The sequence below is a fragment of the Caretta caretta genome, chromosome 8, assembly GCF_965140235.1.
Source record: "Caretta caretta isolate rCarCar2 chromosome 8, rCarCar1.hap1, whole genome shotgun sequence".
Lineage (NCBI taxonomy): Eukaryota > Metazoa > Chordata > Testudines > Cheloniidae > Caretta > Caretta caretta.
In genome coordinates this window covers 36,245,606-36,264,824 of record NC_134213.1, presented here as the reverse complement: position 1 = coordinate 36,264,824, position 19,219 = coordinate 36,245,606, and the positions used below count along the sequence as shown (strand labels likewise).

The 19,219-nt window shown below is 46.3% G+C and overlaps 1 protein-coding gene across 5 annotated transcripts in view; it reads right to left on the bottom strand.

Moving 5' to 3' along the window:
• Positions 1 to 19,219, bottom strand: part of PSD2 (pleckstrin and Sec7 domain containing 2) — a 172,434-nt gene that overhangs the window by 53,612 nt on the left and 99,603 nt on the right. For 4 of the 5 annotated variants that reach the window (XM_075131390.1, XM_075131391.1, XM_075131389.1 and 1 more), the window contains exons 3-4: positions 14,333 to 14,821; positions 8,390 to 8,584 (exon numbers count right to left, since the gene is read on the bottom strand). In XM_075131390.1, coding sequence (XP_074987491.1) covers positions 8,390 to 8,584; positions 14,333 to 14,821 — 684 coding nt within the window. Of the gene's footprint in view, positions 1 to 8,389; positions 8,585 to 14,332; positions 14,822 to 15,530; positions 15,634 to 19,219 lie in introns of those variants that run through there. The other variant, XM_075131392.1, reaches the window with a different exon arrangement.

The window sequence follows — 19,219 nt, the reverse complement described above, 5'->3', positions numbered from 1 at the left end:
ATGGAGAATCCACCACTTCAGTTGGTCATGTGTTCCAGTGGTTAATCACTCTTACTATTAAATTAGATAACTTTCTCAGTTTAATTTGTCTGGCTTTAACTTCCAGCCATTGGTCTTCCTTGTACCTTTCTCCACGAGATTAAGGAATCTTTTAGTACCCAGTGTTTTCTTCCAGTAAAGGTTCTTATACACTGTAATCAAGTCACCACTTGGTCTTCTTTTTGGTAAGCTAAACAGGTAGAGCTCCTTTTGTTAACTCTGGCTGCTAGTGCTGGGCCACACATTGCTGCTGACAGGCCGAAGAGCTTCTGAAGTTGGGTTTGAGGGGAAGGAACCCAAATGAAACTCTGGGAGCCATCAAAAAGAGCAGGTTGTAATAGATATCAAGCCACAAATCCTCTCTGCTCCAAACGACAGAGGAAAAGCATCTTTCATAGATATAGATAGATATTAAGGTCAGAAGGGACCATTATGATCATCTAGTCTGACCTCCTGCAAAAAGCAGGCCACAGAATCTCACCCACCCACTCCTGTGATAAACCTCTCACCTATGTCTGAGCTATTGAAGTCCTCAGCTCATGGTTTAAAGACTTCAACGTGCAGAGAATCCTCCAGCAAGTGACCCATGCCCCATGCTACAGAGGAAGAAGAAAACCCCCCAGGGCCTCTTCCAATCTGCCCTGGAGGAAAATTCCTTCCCGAACCCAAATATGGCAATCAGCTGAACCCTGAGCATATGGGCAAGATTCACCAGCCAGATACCCAGGAAAGAATTCTCTGTAGTAACTCAGATCCCACCCCATCTAACATCCCATCACAGGCCATTGGGCCTCTTTACCATGGATATTTAAAGATCAATTAATTGCCAAAATCATGTTATCCCATCATACCATCTCCTCCATAAACTTATCGAGTTTAATCTTGAAGCCAGATAGGTCTTTTGCCCCCACTGCTTCCCTTGGAAGGCTATTCCAGAACTTCACTCCTCTGATGGTTAGAAACCTTTGTCTAATTTCAAGTCTAAACTTCCCGATGGCCAGTTTATATCCATTTGTTCTTGTGTCCACATTGGTACTGAGCTTAAATAATTCCTCTCCCTCTCTGATATTTATCCCTCATATATATTTATAGAGAGCAATTATATCTCCTCTCAACCTTCTTTTGGTTAGGCTAAACAAGCCAAGCTTTTTGAGTCGCCCTTCATAAGACAGGTTTTCCATTCCTCGGATCATCCTAGTGGCCATTCTCTGTACCTGTTCCGGTATGAATTCATCCTTCTTAAACATGGGAGACCAGAACTGCACACAGTATTCCAAGTGAGGTCTTACCAGTGCCTTGTATAAAGGTACTAACACCTCCTTATCTCCTATCCTTATTGGCCCATCTTTATCTTAGCTGGGGATTGGTCCTGCTTTGAACAGAGGGTTGGACTGGATGACCTCCTGAGGTCCCTTCCAACCCTGATATTCTATGATTCTATGATCTCTACTGGAAATACCTCTCCTGATGCATCCCAAGACCGCATTAGCTTTTTTCACGGCCATATCACATTGGCAGCTCATAGTCATCCTGTGGTCAACCAATACTCCAAGGTCCTTCTCCTCCTCCTGCGTTACTTCTAATTGATACGTCTCTAGCTTATAACTAAAATTCTTGTTATTAATCCCTAAATGCATGACCTTACACTTCTCACTATTAAATTTCATCCTATTACTATTACTCCAGTTTACAAGGTCATCCAGATGTTCCTGTATGGTATCCCGGTCCTTCTCTAAATTGGCAATACCTCCCAGCTTTGTATCATCCGCAAACTTTATTAGCACACTCCCACTTTTTGTGCCGAGGTCAGTAATAAAAAGAGTAAATAAGATTGGTCCCAAAACTGATCCCTGAGGAACTCCACTGGTAACCTCCCTCCAGCCTGACAGTTCACCTTTCAGTATAATCTGCTGTAATCTCCCTTTTAACCAATTCCTTAGCCATCTTTCAATTTTCATATTGATCCCCATCTTTTCCAATTTAACTAATAATTCCCCAGGTGGCACAGTATCAAATGCCTTACTGAAATCTAGGTAAATTAGATCCACTGTGTTTCCTTTGTCTAAAAACTCTGTTACTTTCTCAAAGAAGGAGATCAGGTTGGTTTGGCACGATCTACCTTTTGTAAAACCATGTTGTATTTTGTCCCATTTACCATTGACCTCAATGTCCTTAACTACTTTCAAAAAGAAAAGGAGTACTTGTGGCACCTTAGAGACTAACCAATTTATTTGAGCATGAGCATCCGATGAAGTGAGCTGTAGCTCACGAAAGCTCATGCTCAAATAAATTGGTTAGTCTCTAAGGTGCCACAAGTACTCCTTTTCTTTTTGCGAATACAGACTAACACGGCTGTTACTCTGAAACTTAATTACTTTCTCCTTCAAAATTTTTTCCAAGACCTTGCATACTACAGATGTCAAACTAACAGGCCTGTAGTTACCCGGATCACTTTTTTTCCGTTTCTTAAAAATAGGAAATATGTTAGCAATTCTCCAGTCATACAGTACAACCCCTGAGTTTACAGATTCATTAAAAATTCTTGCTAATGGGCTTGCAATTTCATGTGCCAATTCCTTTAATATTCTTGGATGAAGATTATCTGGGCCCACCGATTTAATCCCATCTGTCACTTACTCTTTATCATCTCTCATCCTTTTATAGGAACTACACTTCAGAATGGAAGGAGACAGTGCAAACGGCCCCCACAAAGCTGCTGTTAAAGATTTGTATAGGCCAAGATGCACTGTGACATCAATGATCCATACTCTGACTGCAGTGAGCCACTGTGTTCGTAAGATATTAATGCACTTTTCAGGTGCCTGAAAGCTCCTGGCACCGATATGCTCCTGACACAGCTCCTGACAGCCTGCTACTGAACTCTCTTCATGGCTTAATGCTGTGCGACTGGGAGGGACATGGCTTGACAGAAACCACGTATTTTAACTTGAAAACCAAGCCAAATTGACAAGGGAGGCACTGAGTGAGAATAATCAGGAGATCCCATTGTGTCACTTTTAGAGGCTCCATTTTCTTCTGACTATAAAGCATGTTCCTCCCTGTGCTGTAAAGCATCTAGAAGATTGTCAAAGAGGCAATTGCAGTTGAATATAGTGTTCCATCTCCAGGGCTTGCCTATGAAAGACATTTCGGTCGGGGACGGAGGAGGAAAAGGAACGCCACACAGTAGCAAAAGGCATATTTTGAAAACGCCTTTTATGTCTGATTAACTCATCCACTGTTTGCTAGTGTCATTGCATTTCATATGAATTTTAAAATGATCTGCAGAGCCATTATGTACAATGTAGCCAGCACGTGTGGACCACAATCTATTTCCTAAAAAGCCATGTCACGCCACGGGCTATGGAACATCGGCATAAGATGTTCAGCAGAACATCGGGGGCTAATTTTACACCTGGGCTGCCTAGAATCAGGCTCCTAACGCTCTGTCTACACTACACTCAGAGATCTGATTGCTGCATGTGTAGAGACAGCCCAGCTAGATTTGATCTAGCCTAGCTCCAATAACAATAGCCATGAAGTGGTGGCAGCGTGGGTTAGCCATTCAAGTACATAGCCAGGATCCCAGGTGGGCTTGGACATCCCTCATTCCCATGGCTCCACTGCTATTCTCATTGGATCTCGGCTATTTCAACCTGTGCTGCAGTCACCCCACTGAGTGCAGTGTAGACAGACCCTTCCTCCCTGTGTGAGTGGTGTATGGGGGCCATAAACGAATGCTGAGGGCCAGGGGAGATTTCCACCATGCAGGCAACACATTGGGCTGCTGTAGGTGACCCACAGTGTACGGGGTGTTCTGGGGCGGAGCTGACAGGTGTTGCAGACAGGAAGGGGAGGGGCATAGCATTCTGAAGCCTCAAAGGAGGGCATGGATCAGCGTTCACATCACCTGGGCTGGGTAAGCTAACGATCCAACCAGCGGACCAAATTCGGTGCTGAATCCTGGTCATGTGCCACCTGAGGCACTTTATGCATACGCTAAGAAGAAGGAGCAGCCTCGAATCAGGCGGTAGGAAGGTGTCAGAAGCTGAAAGCTACCTTTCCCCACGCACCTTGGGGCAGCAGAGAATCTCACCCTGTATTCAGGCACCAAAATAAGTGACCTGATCTTTCAAAAGTGCTGGTCAGTTGCCATGATCTTCAGCCCTGATCCCGAGCTGAGTGGTAACTGCTGGTAGACTTCTGAAAATCAGGCAACTTATTTAGGCACCTAACTGTGGGCTCAAGGGCCTAACTTCACACCTCCAGTTTTGAAAATCCTGGCAAAGGAGTTTTGTATAAAAACCAGGGCATTTCCTGTGGCTGCAGAGATACCCAGCCCTCGTTCAGAACTCTCAGTGTGGCTTGTTTGCTCTTTGCCTGTGACGCTGTAGCCGAGTGAGACCTCCGTTAATATTTGATATTAATACCAAAAATTAATGAAAGAATAATTGATGGATGTTTGCGAGAAATGGGTAATTATCTCAGCTTAACAGCATATGCCCTTTGGAGCACCAGTAATTCATATAATGACGTCCTTTTTCAGTCTCATGAAAAATGTGATGCTTCACGCTAATTATCCTACACTGGTATAGCACCTTTCATCTCAAAGGATCTCAAAGCAGTTTACAAACTGATATGCCAGCCACACAGGGATCATTCATCCATCATTGTAATGCTGCTGCGTCTGGAGCGAAACACTGTTCAACAACATAACACAACGGCTGAGGTCAGCAAGAGAAGAATGCCTGCAGTGAAAATTGCAGGGTTAATTTAGGGAGGCAGAATGTAATGATCTACATTGGAATTTGTCCAGGACATTGGGCTAACATCTGCATTAGCACAAAGGGGCCTTGTAGTGCTACTTAATACAAATAATGAATGATGGTATTATTTTTATAAGTCCAAAGTTTGCAAGGAATTTCAAGCAATAGAGGACATCACTGCCCCAAAGCCCTTACAAGTTTAGACATAAACCTCAGAGATAACTACAGACAAAAGACGGATAAGAGGAAAGGGAGAACAAGGGTTATGCTTAAGGCCCCAATCCTGCAAGTGGATCCAAAAGCAGAGCTTTCTACTCCTGATGGAATCTCATGGACTTAATAACTGAAGGCAAGCAGGGCTAACGGTTCCTTGGCAGGATCTGAGGCCAGGGTCACGGAATTGTTGGTTTATCCATGTGGGCAACTTGCTGGATCTGCTGTGTTTTTGTTTGTTTGGATGGCTTTGGAATCTGAACTGGACTTTAACTTTTATTTTTTGTAATGAGAGCTTTGGAGACATTAGCGGCCACAGCTGGTTAGGACCTTGGCTTTCCACGTCAAACAAAGGGCGGCCGCGCCAGTGTAGCAACATTTCTGAGCCTCACCCTGGGGAATTGGCTCAGCATTAAGTTAGAGGGAAGAGAGCCGCCCAGTTGCATCTCCAGCTCCACTGCCTACAGTGCCTGAGATTTCCGTGGAGGTCTCCCATCCAGTGCGTAATGTGTGCCAGGGCTTCCCAGGGCTGAGCCGTGGCACCTCTGGGCTCACTGCATCAATGTAAAAAATTGCTTGCGCCCCAGCACCTCTTTCATTACAAATTAAGCACTGCTCCCATCCACACGTTGCTGTGGCTTGATCTTGCCTCGCTTACAAGATGTGACAGAGCCCCACCATAAAGCAAGTGGCACTTGATTTTACTGGCATTTGTATTTAATTTGAATGTACAACGTTGCGGATCCCGTGCTGCAGGCACAATACACACATTACATACATTAGAAACAGCTCTTCAAAATAGATCAGAGAGATTTCTAACAAAAACCACAACTCTTGCAGAGTCATTCCTGCCATATCCCACTCCCTTTCCCTTCCCTGGGAGAGGATGCAGGTCGTGGAGCGTGTCCTTTGGGTCGTCAGATCTGGCTTTGGATGAATCAAGGCAGGACACACATTCAAGAGCCCAGGACACCCATCACTGGGAAAGCCCTGCATCAGCCCCTCTTCATTAAACCCAGAGACTATTCACTCCAGTCCCTTGGAAGATCCCAGCTTCCGCAGCATCGCACAAGTTAAACATCCCCATTCCTCCCTTCTGGTTGTTTGCATCGCTTGCCACCTCTGTGCCTGGCTGGAGTAGGAGGATCTATTGCAATGGATCTCCATCCATGCATAAAAGGGGCAGCCGAAGGCACCCAGCCCCTGCAAGGAAACAAAAACCATGTTAATTAGCAAACAGGTTTCACTGACAATTATGACTCCCTCAGGGAAGATTAAGGATCAGATTACAGACTGATTGGGAATCAATGGGAATCTTTCCATTGCTTTCCATGGGCACTGGATCAGGTCCTAAATCGATACCAACCAGGGCATACCTAGGGTATAGAGACTCCAGGCCTGGCCCTATATGAGTTCATAGTATAATTTACACAGCACAGGGGAACCATTGTCTGGAAAGCAATAAGACTCCCAATCAAGGGGTGTGAGAGTTCCCTGGGCTAGTGGGCCTGGCCAAGCCGAAAATCCCATAGGGCCAATATCTAACATCTGCCTGGTGTTTTCTCCCCCCTCCAAAGATTTCTTCTCTTGTGAAGGAGCAGCAACTAATACAGCTTCTTAGATTGTTGTAGTCACTAATATTCTTATTCCAGAGCCAGGAGCAGAACCCAGGAGTTCTGACTCTTTCAAATATTTCTCCCCTGAGTATTGGCACAGGGTTAGAAGTGGATACATACTGCACTGGTTTAAGATCCATTCTCAAGCCACAATATTCTACATAACCAATTGGGTTATTCTCCAAGCTCAACTTTGCCCCTCTACTGTGAATTCAAAGAGATTCCCTCTTAAGAGTAAGTAACAAAGTGCAGTAAAACTACTTACATGCCAGGGGAGAAGGTCACGTTGCCACATCCAGTCCAGGTTCGAAGGGTGTGGCCATGGAGTCTCACCAGCCCAGCCCAGGGCAGCTGATGGCTCATGGTGCAGTAGAGTAGTTGTCACCTCTTTGTGTATGCTCCGTTATTGTCTGAGTGGCTTTGTGAAAACACTCTGCTGGGGCCTCTGTATTCTTATTTCATGGCAGGAATGCAAGCAGCATTCTCAATCGGTGTCCAGAATGCCCTCCAGTAGGTCCCCTGGTTGTCACCTGAGATGGGGCAGCCTAAGCTACGTTGGTGTTTGTTCTTGCCCTTTCATGCATGGGGTGACAGGCAGAAGAGGGGCTGCAGGTACTAGATGATACAAACTGGTCTGATCCTTCTCTGTCCAGCACTCCTGTTCATTTCAGCAGGCGCTGTACATGTTAGGGCTGCAGGCCTAATATTCTAATTGTAGTGGAGCCTGTGAGTGACTGTGGCGCTTTTAACGTAAGCTGCCCCTGAGCTGGTGTCAGATATCAGATGGAAAGGAGAATGTGGGGTGCTTACTCTCAGGGCCAGGATCCTCCTCTTTCCCCTGTATGCAACCCCCATTGGACGTAACAGGCATAAACCTCACAAATATACAGAACAAGGAAAGAAAACATCAGCCAGGCTCAAAAGAACAGCAAGGGGAAACAGCCTGAGAACTAACCTTTACTGGAATCACCCAGGGAGATCGAAACTGACATGGTGTTGAACTGTGCAGCGATAGGAGAGATTGTCCCTTTGTAGCTTTAGCAGTGACACCTGCTGTTCATTTTCTTGGAGAGACAACTGAGTCCCTGATTTGTATATGACTGAGCTCATTGGAGGCATTCAAAAAAAAAACAGTGATAAGAGTTTTATTGGGCTTCTCCCCAACAACCACCTCTTCTAAGAAAAGTCCCCTGAGTGGTGGCTTACGTGAGATTTCAGGGTATGTTATGTCAGAAATGGGTCCTAATCAAAAAGTCCAGATCTGGATCTCAAACCCCTCAGATTCTGGGGGTGTTAATTTCAGGGGTCTTGTTTGGACCTATTATAAAGTCAGAATAAGAATTTGTTCGTCTGTGATCATCTGTGAAATTGAGATCATGATCCTGGTCCACTCTCTAAACATTCCCAAAGTTCAGGAGTGTTTGGATCTAGGTGTGTGGGTTGGGCCCATGTCAATTTCACACAGCACTTATCATCCAGAAAGATCCCAATGCTCGTAATTGAACCTGACTCTGAAGCAAGCCCAAGAGTTCCCTGGAACAGCAGATCTTTCATTTAAGAAGTCACTTCTGCTTTTGCCCTGTTCCATTTCCCCCAGTGAAGCCAGTGTTCACTTTTGTCCCATATGGTAGGGCCACTTTCATGCCGGCTTTGAGCTCAGCATTGCAAGTCAGATCTTCTCAGTAGACTTCTCCCCAGATCCATATCCTCTAACACTTGCCTTGTGACCTAGTCATGATGGAAAGAGCCACTTACTTTTTCCCAAGCTGGCGTGCCACATCACAGCGCTTGAATCCTTCAAGGTGATAGAGGCGCTTGGCCAGTCTCTTGGCAGCGTCACTGTCTGCCTTGCAGCCATTTGCTAACGTGTCTGTGCTGCCATGGTCAAGCTGTTCGGTGCTGCCCATTTCAGAGTCCGAGTCAGAAAGAGCGTCTTTTAAGCTGGCATCGCTGAATGGTGAACAGAAAACAATTAAAGAAACAGATGTGGTATTTTCTGGAAAGCCCAGAGCTTTGGACAATACAAGCCTCATACCAAATCCCAAACCACTCTGTCATTAACGTGTTTTTAAAGAAACACAAGCACCTTGCCTCAGTGGGCTGCAAGCTTTGTCAGAAATCCAAAGGCTGTTTGATCAGACCTGGGTATGATGTTTCCTTTATCAGTCTCAGCATTTGCAAAGTTGGAAAACCTCTGAGCTCCCCATCTGGGGACCAACCAGTCAATGAACCTCATAGCTCCGTTGGTCTATTCCATGTCATTCAAGCCGCAGACTAGCTGCAGTACTTCATGCAAGTCAGGTGTTTTCTAAGCATCTTAATCAGTGTTTAGCCTTGGGTTGGGTGAAATGGTTAAGATACCATTTGCAACCATCCAGCCACCATTCCCTTCACCTTCATTCATCTCCTGTTTGGAGAAGTACTTCGGGTGTCTCTCTAAAGTGAATTCAGTACTGGGTGAAAGGTGCTGGATTGATAGCCCTGGGGATTGAAGTCTCCTGTCCAGAGAACAGGTCCAGCATGAGCGATAGTCAGTACAAGTGTACCCAACAATGCCGACCAGTGTGCTTCAGCATGTGAGAGGGGAGTTCAGCCTCTACCCCCTTTGGCCTCACTGCTGAGATGGCCAGTAAGGGGCTGGTTGGTGCTAACGGAGGCAGTGGGCTGCGAGATGTGGACATCTGTCCACTGGGAACTGGACTGAGGCCCGTCAGCTCATTTCACATTAAGGCACAGCGTTGTTGGAAAACAGATTTCCCACCTCATGACATTTTTTGAGCTTTTGAATTTTTTTATTGTCTGGAATTGGGACAAATAAGGAAAAAAAAAAAAAACACCACAAAAAACAAAAAACCAACCAACCAAACAAAAAAAACTGAAATTTTTTTGTGAACTGAAAATCCAAAAAGAGAGAGGAAAAAAAATAATTTTCGGGCAATCAAAAACATAAATTCAAGACATTTTGTTTTGATGTTGACCTTTATTTTTTAACATAAAATAACAAAGTTCTAAATGAAAATCATTTCAAACAGAAAAAAATGAAATGTTTTCTTTTGAAAATGTCAAAATGGAACATTTCGAGATTTTTCCACACATTTATTTTCAAATTTTTTCTAAACAAAATATTCATCCAAGTTCCCATGGGAAATTTTGGCCTTGATGAATTGACATTTTTTGATTAAATATAGTTAGTCAAAAAATTCCCAGTCAGCTCTGCTAAAACACATAACAGCAGTCAGCGTAACAAGATGACTTCACTAATGGCTTGGGCTGCATTTAAGTCAGTAGGCTAGAGATGAAGTCTGCATACCTCACTCCAAACCCTTTGCTCATTCATCACCCTCTCCACTTCGAAATGATTCATAGATACATAGATTTTAAGTTTAGAACATCTGGCCATTATGAACATCTAATCTGACCACTTGCATAATAACAGGCCAAAAAAATTCACCCAATAATTTCTCCATCACGCCCATGACATCTCTTTGAGCTTTAGTGGATCTTTTTAGAAAGATATTCAATATTGATTTAAAGACGTCAAATGACGGAGAATCCAACCCATCACTAGGTAAGTTGTTCCAATGGTTAATTACATGAAAAATTGAACCCTTATTTCTGGTCTGAATTTGTCTGTCTTCTCTTTCTAATCACTGAATCTCATTATGAATTTTTCTGCTAGATTAGAGCTGTTTACTATCAGAAATCTCTTCCCTATTGTAGACTGTGACAACAGCAATTGTTTATGCTGCCTGCATTCATGAATCCCCACCGACTGTGCACCATCTATGATAAGCCTCACCGTGGGAGGTGTTTTAATCAACAGTCCCATGCTGATGGTCCTGAGCTGCCCCTGCTCTCTTCCTTGTATCTATATACTCATAAGACCCTTACCACTGTAAGAGCTGGGAAGGAGGTGATTAATATATGCTGGGCTAGCATATCTATCTATCTATCTATAAATCTCACATTACCAATATGTATTATCTGCACCATACATATATTAGTATGAATTAAGCACAAATAGCATTAAACATAAATATTATAGTAGCTGTATAACCTAAATTGGCCTATGCTTTTTATATAACCCTGCTCCTTATGCTAAAAATCCCATAATTCCTTGCATTCACTGAAGTAAGATTTGGCATACGCCGATACAAACCTTGTCAAAATCAAGATACATTCATTCTATGTCTTAGCAAAAGCTAAGTAAGAACCTTCACAGACCAGTACCTGCAATGCTGCTATCCGAAACAAAGATAAGGAAGGAACAGAAAACAAATTAAGGAACTGGGACAAAGTGGTGGGTTGGATTTCAGTGACACATAAATAGATGTGTAATTTGTAAACTCATCCTACAAAGACTACCATCTGAAATGTGTAACTTTGGGAGCGCACCTTCTGCGTAAGGTGAATGTAACATTGCAGCACAAGATGGCTTCCCAGAGACTGGTATCATATTGAACCTTTCTCCTGTACTATATTGTTATTGTCTTAGAGCAATAAACCTGACTGACATTAGTTATTTGGCTTTTGAATATATTTCATAATGAATCAAAGTAGGGTCAAGTAATCGACTATGCTGTTTATCCCACGAAGTAATCCAGCTGTAATAGACGTGCGTCTGCTGGGGAATAATCTCTTTATGACTGGGCTCTGTATTTGAGTCTCAGTACAAATACTCCCTTAACCTGAACATTCCAAAACCAAATACTGGAGATGAATCACCTTCAAGTCCAAAATTATTTTCTGAGGGTGAAATGCAATTCATCTGCATAAAGCCCAAGGTCCTGGGCTTTGTGTGACAGAAGGGGTTGTGTGGGGAGAAGGTTGGGAAGGTGAGTTTCACCCGTCGAACCAAGGTTAAGGTGCAGGACTACATCTCAGCACCATCCTCTTCCCCAGCCAGTGGCTAATACACCCCCAGCAGTGGCCATATCATTCTACACCACTTGCCCCCGATGGCAGGATCACTGGACCCATGGAAATGTGGACTCTGTGGCCTTCTCTTGGTTTGCCCCAGTCCACCCTCTGGGCCAGCCTGTTTACACAGGGTTGGTAAAGCCTGTTTCAGTGGGGACCCTTGTAATTAACTGAACTTATTTTATGGCACATCCAAACCTGCTCCAGATTTCCCTTTGAGATGTTCACCTCACCAGCCAACGACAACTATCCCATGTTGCCTTATTGTGTAGTGAAGGAAGTTTTGTGCATGCAGCGTGTGCATCACTTGCTGGTGAAGGGCTTTGCCAGAGAGTCTTGTCTTGTTGTATTTTCTGCCTCTCTGCTCCGGCGGGGATTCAGCTCTAACCTGAAGTGCTTACACGGCAGGGTGGGTGTTTGCTTTTCTGGGGATATTTTCGTCACTGCTACTTTTTCATTCACTCTCTTAATGGCACCGAGTGATCTGCTTTGATCCGGACACAACTCGCTCAGCGCGTCAGTCTGAAGCTAACTCGCTAATCTCTGCTGCTTTGCAAATTCCATTCACTGGCTCAGCTGTCCTGGTGAGTCTGCTTGCACAGATCAGCCCTTGTTCTGGAAGCAACTGCATCTGAAGTGAGGGGCTGGTTGTGCTGAGCTGGCCCCAGCAATCGAAAGGGAGAAGGGGCTATAAACTGTAATGACTCCACCTCTCCCTCTAGGGCACCAGGGCAGCAGAAGACAATGGACTAAGGGCAAAGCCAGGGTGCTTAAGTGGGTAATGGGCACCTAAACAATTTTAGAGAGACTTGCTCACCCCCATACATGTCAATACTGTTCTGAAACTCTTGTCCCGCTTCTGTCGCCTCCCCCAGCTCTGCCAGTCTCTAGACTCCCTCTCCAGTCCCGGCCCCATAAAGGTCAGTCAATGCACCATGACCATGCCCGGCAGGCTTGTTTGGGGCTGAACCATGCCCAGTATATGGCAGGTTTGTAATGCACACAGACGGGGGCTGGGAGGACACCTTCAGACTCGTTTCCACTTGTGACTCAAATAAGAGCCAGTATTATTCCATTCTCGCTCTAAGTCCAGCGTCTGCAGCTGGGGGTAATAGGGTGGGGTTAAGTTCAGTGGGTGGGAGAATGTTTTAGCCTTTTAGTTGGCATTATGTATGCCAACTTGCAATGTGTTCTAAGTACTAATTGTATATGTGCCTGCAGTCGAAGACAGAGGTTGTATAAGCCACACAAATAAATGACTGGGTGTTGAGTAGATAGATGGCTGATCCCATGGCCCATAGCCCTTTGCAATAATAAAATCACCCCCAAAATCCATAATAGGAACACAATTGGCAGACAAAGAGGAGAGCTGGCAAAGCAGGTGTCGAACAAGCCAAACAAATGCCCCTTTGTAAATGAGTCCATACAAGAGGAGGCAAGTGCAGAAAGTCCTGATCCAGGACTGAACTCCCAGAACAGCCATATGTAGGAAGCACAAATGGAAGAAGAGGTGAAACGAAGCATAAAGCGCTGATGAAACACAGCAGCTCAGATGGGGGGTTTACCTGTATTCATTTGCGTTCTCATTTCTGAGAAGCTTTAAAGTCGAAGGCCCCAGTTTCAAGGAGCGCTACAACTGCTTTTGACTACGCTGGCCGTGCAAAGCAGCCCTGAAGCTGGCAGATCAGGCCACTTGAGGCTTCCCTTTCTAAGGGAATCCAGGGTGGCACAGAACCACCATAGTGGCTCCTGTGACGCTCCCCTCCTGGTTGCTTCAGGGCATCTGAATAATCTGTGGGTGCCTTAATGACTTAATGCCTTAATGTGGGAGCCATAATGTGTGCCAGGGGTCAGACTGGCACTTAGAGGACACAGAATCTGGGTAGCACAGCGGTGACCTATGTCTCCCATCTCTGGTCTTGTGCTCCTTGGCCAACCAGGGGATGTCAGCGTAAGGGCAAACTATGTCCCTATGCAGTGGATGCTCAGTCATTACATGGGCAAACCTCATGAAGTCAGTCACAGGTTTACCTGAGTAAGGACTGACTCAATACACAGTGAAGAAATCGTGATTTGGCTGAAGGGCCAAATCCTGCCAATGGTACACAGTGCACAGTCGCACTGACTTCAATGCGAGCTGCAGGCCTATACTGGAGGGCCCCATTCTGCAGCTGCTCTGCAGGCTGCGTTCCCACTGGAGACAATGGATGTCCAGCAGCTGAATAGGCACATTTTACCCTCTGTCTCCAAAGGTGAAAGCTCAGAAACTCACCAAACCATGCGCTGGGGTGTGATTCCTCCACCCTGCCCCCTGGTGAATGGAAGAATAATGTCGCTCCCTACGCTTGCAGGACTTAGCTTCCTACGTCGGCAGCGTTACACAGCGTCAGCATCTATAATTCAGACTGACCCCATTTCCTTGTGTTATGGCTATTCCTCTTGTAAGTGACTTTCCCCTTTGGATTGCAGCATCCATCATGCTCGCCAAGGACACAGTGGTCATATGGAAAATAGTCTGTATATACCTAGCCCTGATCCTGGGCCAGGGTCCTACTATAAGAGAGATAAGGATGACAGGTGTCACCTCCTGATGAATACTGATTGTACGTTGTTGTGGCATGTACACAGGGAAGCACAAAGGAGAATGCTAGCATACTGCTAATAATCTGTAATGTCCAGGAGCTCCAGTTAGGTCTGTGGGCCCCTACTGTGCTAGGTGCTGTACAAACACAGAACAAAAAAGACACTCCCGGCCTCAGAACTCACAGTCTGCCTTACCTGATGGAGTTAATAAGCTTCAAGGCGTCTTCCTCAGCTCCATCGACGTGGAATCCATTAGGGATATTTTTCATGGATAACCGGCTGAGCACATTCTCTGACCTGCTGCTGGTAATCGAGTGCCTCAGAGGGCTCCCCAAATCCTCCTCCGCTGGCTTTGCAGCTGCCTGCTCTTGCTTATCTGCTGCCATGTGTTGCAGGGCTCCTTTCTGCTGGGCAACCAGTTTCTGTTCTAAAAGTTCTGGGCTTTCCTTGACCCGTTGCTGAATCAGCGGTGTGAGCGGAGCCTCGAAACTGACACAGCTGTCTGTCTCATCTGTGAGGGAGAGCACATCCAGGGAGTCCAAGCTGCTGTAGTACGTGCCCTTCATAAGGTCGGACTCCACAATTTTTTCAAAGGTAGAGCTGAATCCATCTCTGATGTCTTTCAATTGCAACTGTTCCTTGTCATCCTCTGTGCAACTCTGCTTGGCTTCTCCAGCTGCAAACCTGGAACACAAGGGCAGACATGTGAAATACCCAGGTTACTCTTGCGGGTTCAAGGTGTACATGACTAGAAGAAGGATGTCGCAGTGGCTTGAGGACTAGTCTAGGAGCCAGGCGCAGTTCCCTGCTCTGTCCCAGACTCCCTGTGTGACTGAGGGCAGGTCGGAGGGCACAGAAGGAGTGAGGCGACTAAGTTCCTGTTCTGAGACCACCGCGATGCACACATCTCCCACTGCAGGTACCTAAACTCGCTCAGTGCCTGCGTTTTTGCAGTAGACATTCCCTCGCTGGCTGTGTTTCTGCCACTGGGCCCGTGAACCGCTGCCTCCCTCTAGGTGCCTGGGCACCTGCCTTTGCCTCAGCCCCCGAGCAATTCACTAAATGGGGAAGACAGGCACTCAGCCACCTAAGGCGCATGCAGGGCCCAATCCGGTGAGTGTCCTCAGAGGCCACCACCAGATGGGGCCCCTCAGGCAAGTTCACACAAAACAGCAAGGGTGGGGGTGGGGCAGGCAGAAGGACCTCCCTCCTAGCTTTTAGCCCTGGGTCAGGGTACTCACCTGGGATGTGGGAGATCCCAAGTTCAAATCCCCCCTGCAAAGGGATCTGTGCCACCTCTGTGATGAGTGCTCTAACCACTAGGCTATCGGATATTCTGAGGTGGAGCTCCCTCTGTCTCTCCTGCTGAAGCCATTGCACCGTGAACAAATACCTGAAGAGTCATTGGAGCAGCAGGCCTGGACCCTGGGTCTCCCACCTCCTGGGCAAGTGCTCTACCCGCCAGGCTACGGAGCCATTCTCATGCTTGTGCTCGCCCTTTGGCCTGAATGACTCAGAGAGAGAGAGAGAGAGAGAGAGATTTTGAGCAGATATAGGCTCAGAGCCATTACTCCAGAGCTCCACAATCCAGAACTTCGAAATACTGGGTCCAGCTGCACAGCTGACCCCAGTCTTTATAATGGGCCGAGCCGAACCCACAGATCCAAACCGTGGACGTTTGCATCTAAACTTGTGATAGGTCCCAGCTCCACAGTGGACTGAAGCTAACCTGCACCCCTGGCTCCCAGGACTCTGGTAAAGCTTAAATTTAAACTTCCCTACTGACGCTATCTCCATAACAGCACACTCTCAAAAGCCTCAAACCGCAGCTTTGAAGAGCACCAGACTCTAGCTCTAGATCAGAATGCTGTGGGTCAGACCTATCTCTGCCTTCACGTGATCATGGTCTCATTTTCAAGCCAACTTAGGCTAGTTTATGACTTTGACAAACACTAATAGTGTCAGGGGAAACCTGGCAATTCTGACTAACTTTGGCTTTGAATCTTTGGGTTCATTCAAATGCAAAATTCAACACAAAACCCATGAAGTGCAGCGGAACTCGAATGGGCAAAGTGTTGTGTGCTGGAAGCCCCTGAGTGGGGAACGTGCCAGTTTTTGCACCAAGTGAGCAGAAATGAAAGTGCTGAAATACTGTTCCTGCAGTATTGCCGGCCTGTCTGAAATACCCAGGGAATCTCATGAGATTCCCAGCTCATCTTCCAGCAAAAGCCATTCACACTTACTTGTGCTGGACTGGGGCTGCCTTTTAGCACCGTGATCCAGGTGAAAAAGCCAGGGGGGCAACGAATGCATTTTCCCCTCTATGTTTCTCGGCACTGTCTCATTATCATACCAGATCTGGCTTACATTCTAATGATTGCAGCCCAGCTTTCCAGAGGGAGCGTGCTTTCCTGAGATGGGAGTACTGTGGGTGCATGAGAGCCAAAGATCCTGCTGACTCAGGTGACCCAGAAAACTTGTATGAATGGGTGCAAGTCCAGATATCGTTATTACATTTCTGGTAATGCCCTCAAGGCACTATACAGACATCTAGGAAGATATAATCCCTGCCCTGTTGAGCATCACACCTGAACCTTGCATGGCCTGTAGGGATTTGGAATGAGTTTTCTACTACGGGGAAAACCAGGTTTGTTTGAACTATACCCTTTTCAAACCTCAGGGCCTGAGACCCAAGAGAATGTGGTTCTGACACAGATTTTTCAAACTCATTATGAGCCAAACCTGAAAGAGAGATCACAGCACTTTCCAGGAGTCCTGACTGCCAGCTCTGTTCTGTACAATGAACGTATACCATCTATAAACATCTTCTTGCGCAGAAATTGCCAATGCTGCAAGATGGCCCAGCACCCTTGTGTGATAACTTGGTTGTTGGCTTTGGGAAAGGCATTGCCACACACAGGAGCAAGCAAACCAGATTGTATATAGCACAGATACACACACACAGCCACCCACAGTGGAAAATGCCAGGACATTGTTCTACAAGGCTGGGGCGGACTCTCACAAAAACATAGCCCCAAATCCAGATGTCAGGGTGAAATTTAGGGATTCAGATCTGAATGCCCCCAACCTCAAGCTTCTCAGGGCTGGCTCTGTGCCCACACCCCTACTGTGCCCATCTCTCTGAACATGCCCAGGCAGCCCTGCAGTCTGCCATTCCCCGCATAGCACTGTACTGTTTGCTCTGGGGTTAATATTTCCCTTCTTCTCAAAAAGAAGGCGATTTAGCACCAGTGTACGCTGTGAAGCCTTAAATAAATAAGCAGTGATAAACGAGTGCTGCTCCCCAGCAGGGAACATGTTAATGAGCTACAGGCAGAGCCAGATAATAAGGAATCTGGGCTAACATTTTTCCATCAGCATCATACTATTGCCCACTGAGCTAATGAGCAAATAAAGCCCGAAGACAGCAATTTTAGATGGGTTTAAAAATATATATATACCCAGTATGTACCCACCGGGTAGAATCTTTAAATAAACCCACTGCTGTCCAGGTGTACTGGAGAGAGGGTAGGAGCATGACAGGGGGGCTGGAACAATTTGCACAGTGGGGGTGCTGCGAGCCATTGAATCAAACTGTAAACCCTGTGTATGATGGAAACCACTTCAAGACGGGGAGGCGGCAGCCTGCTCCCCTCCCCAGCACCCCTAGTTCCAGCACCTCTGGCAGGAAATCTCCTGTCACTGCACAAATAGAGGTCTCTGCTTTTCTCTGCTGGTTCCTGGTTCTGCTGAAGGCGAACAGGAGAGGGCAGCATTGGGCAGGAGTTTCTCCATGAGATCCAGAGCCTTTCTATGCTGACTGACCGTGTGAACAAAGGGACTTGGTGACCGGGCCCATGGGGTCTCAAAGGAATGCGTGCACGGGGCTATTACAGCGGGAGTCCCATGTATTGTAAATATCATTATTGCCCTTTGAACGGGGAAGGAAAGGGACGCCAGGTCAACACAGCACTGGTCAAGTTCAATTCCATTACTCTCCCAACAGCACTGTCGGCTGGCTCTCAATACTGGGGTCTTGTTAATGCAGTGCCATTGTTTAGTGTTGTTAATGGAGCTGGAGAGAACAGCCAGTACTCAATAAATAGATACTTGTACCTTGATCATCCGTCCCTTACCACGAATCTGCAGATTTCCAGCCTTGTAGTCATGCTGGTGAGGACTTTTCAATGCACGGTTAAAATGGACTGTAGTCATTTCAGCATCCCAGGAAATGCTGTGATGCTTGCAGGCTGCTGGTGTCCATACTACGAGGCCATACCGCTCAACCCTGCTTGAAAGCTGAGAGGGCACTGTACCACCCTGAGGCCAATGTTTAGCTACTAACACACTACTATCAACCTGGGACTGATTATGCCCCCGTGTGTCGTACAACTGCCCATGAGCAAACACTGTGCACTCGAATCCAACCGTCATCAAGTGTTTCACCCTGAGGCCTGTTTATGGACAAAGCGCCATTCCAACACCAAATCTGACAGCATGATCGGGTTTTGAAATCTTATGCCGAGTCCATGAAGGAATCAGTGGAGGCTTTTTTGCCTCTGCCTCTGTGATGGCCCTGCCAGGGGACGTGTTCTGGGCCATCTGGTTAATCGGAGCTGTTTGCACCAAATGACAAAAACAAGAACTTTTCATTGGGAGGGGCTTTCACATCAAGGGCTGTACAAAAAAGCTTGACTGAGAGTGCTGCCTCAGTGGAAATGGCTCCTGGGGGGCCACACACAGAGTCCTCTCTGCTTGCATTCAAGCCCCAGAGGTTTGAAGGAGTTCTGGTGGTGCTGTAGGATGTGCCATTTGCTACCAATGCCTTAGGGCTATGTCCCTATGACTTCAGCAGAGCTTTGTCACCTAGAGTGTCGGTTTCCCACAAGGAAAGAATGGTTAGACTCCTGCTTCAAAAGCCATCACATGCCATAAGTAAGGCTTAAATTTTGTCATGGTTTTTTTTAGTAAAAGTCACAGACAGGTCACAGGCAAGAAACAAAAATTCACAGAAACCGTGACCTGTCTGTGACTTTTGCTGCTGCAGCTCCATGGTTTCCCCTGCCACCATGGTGGCTGGGA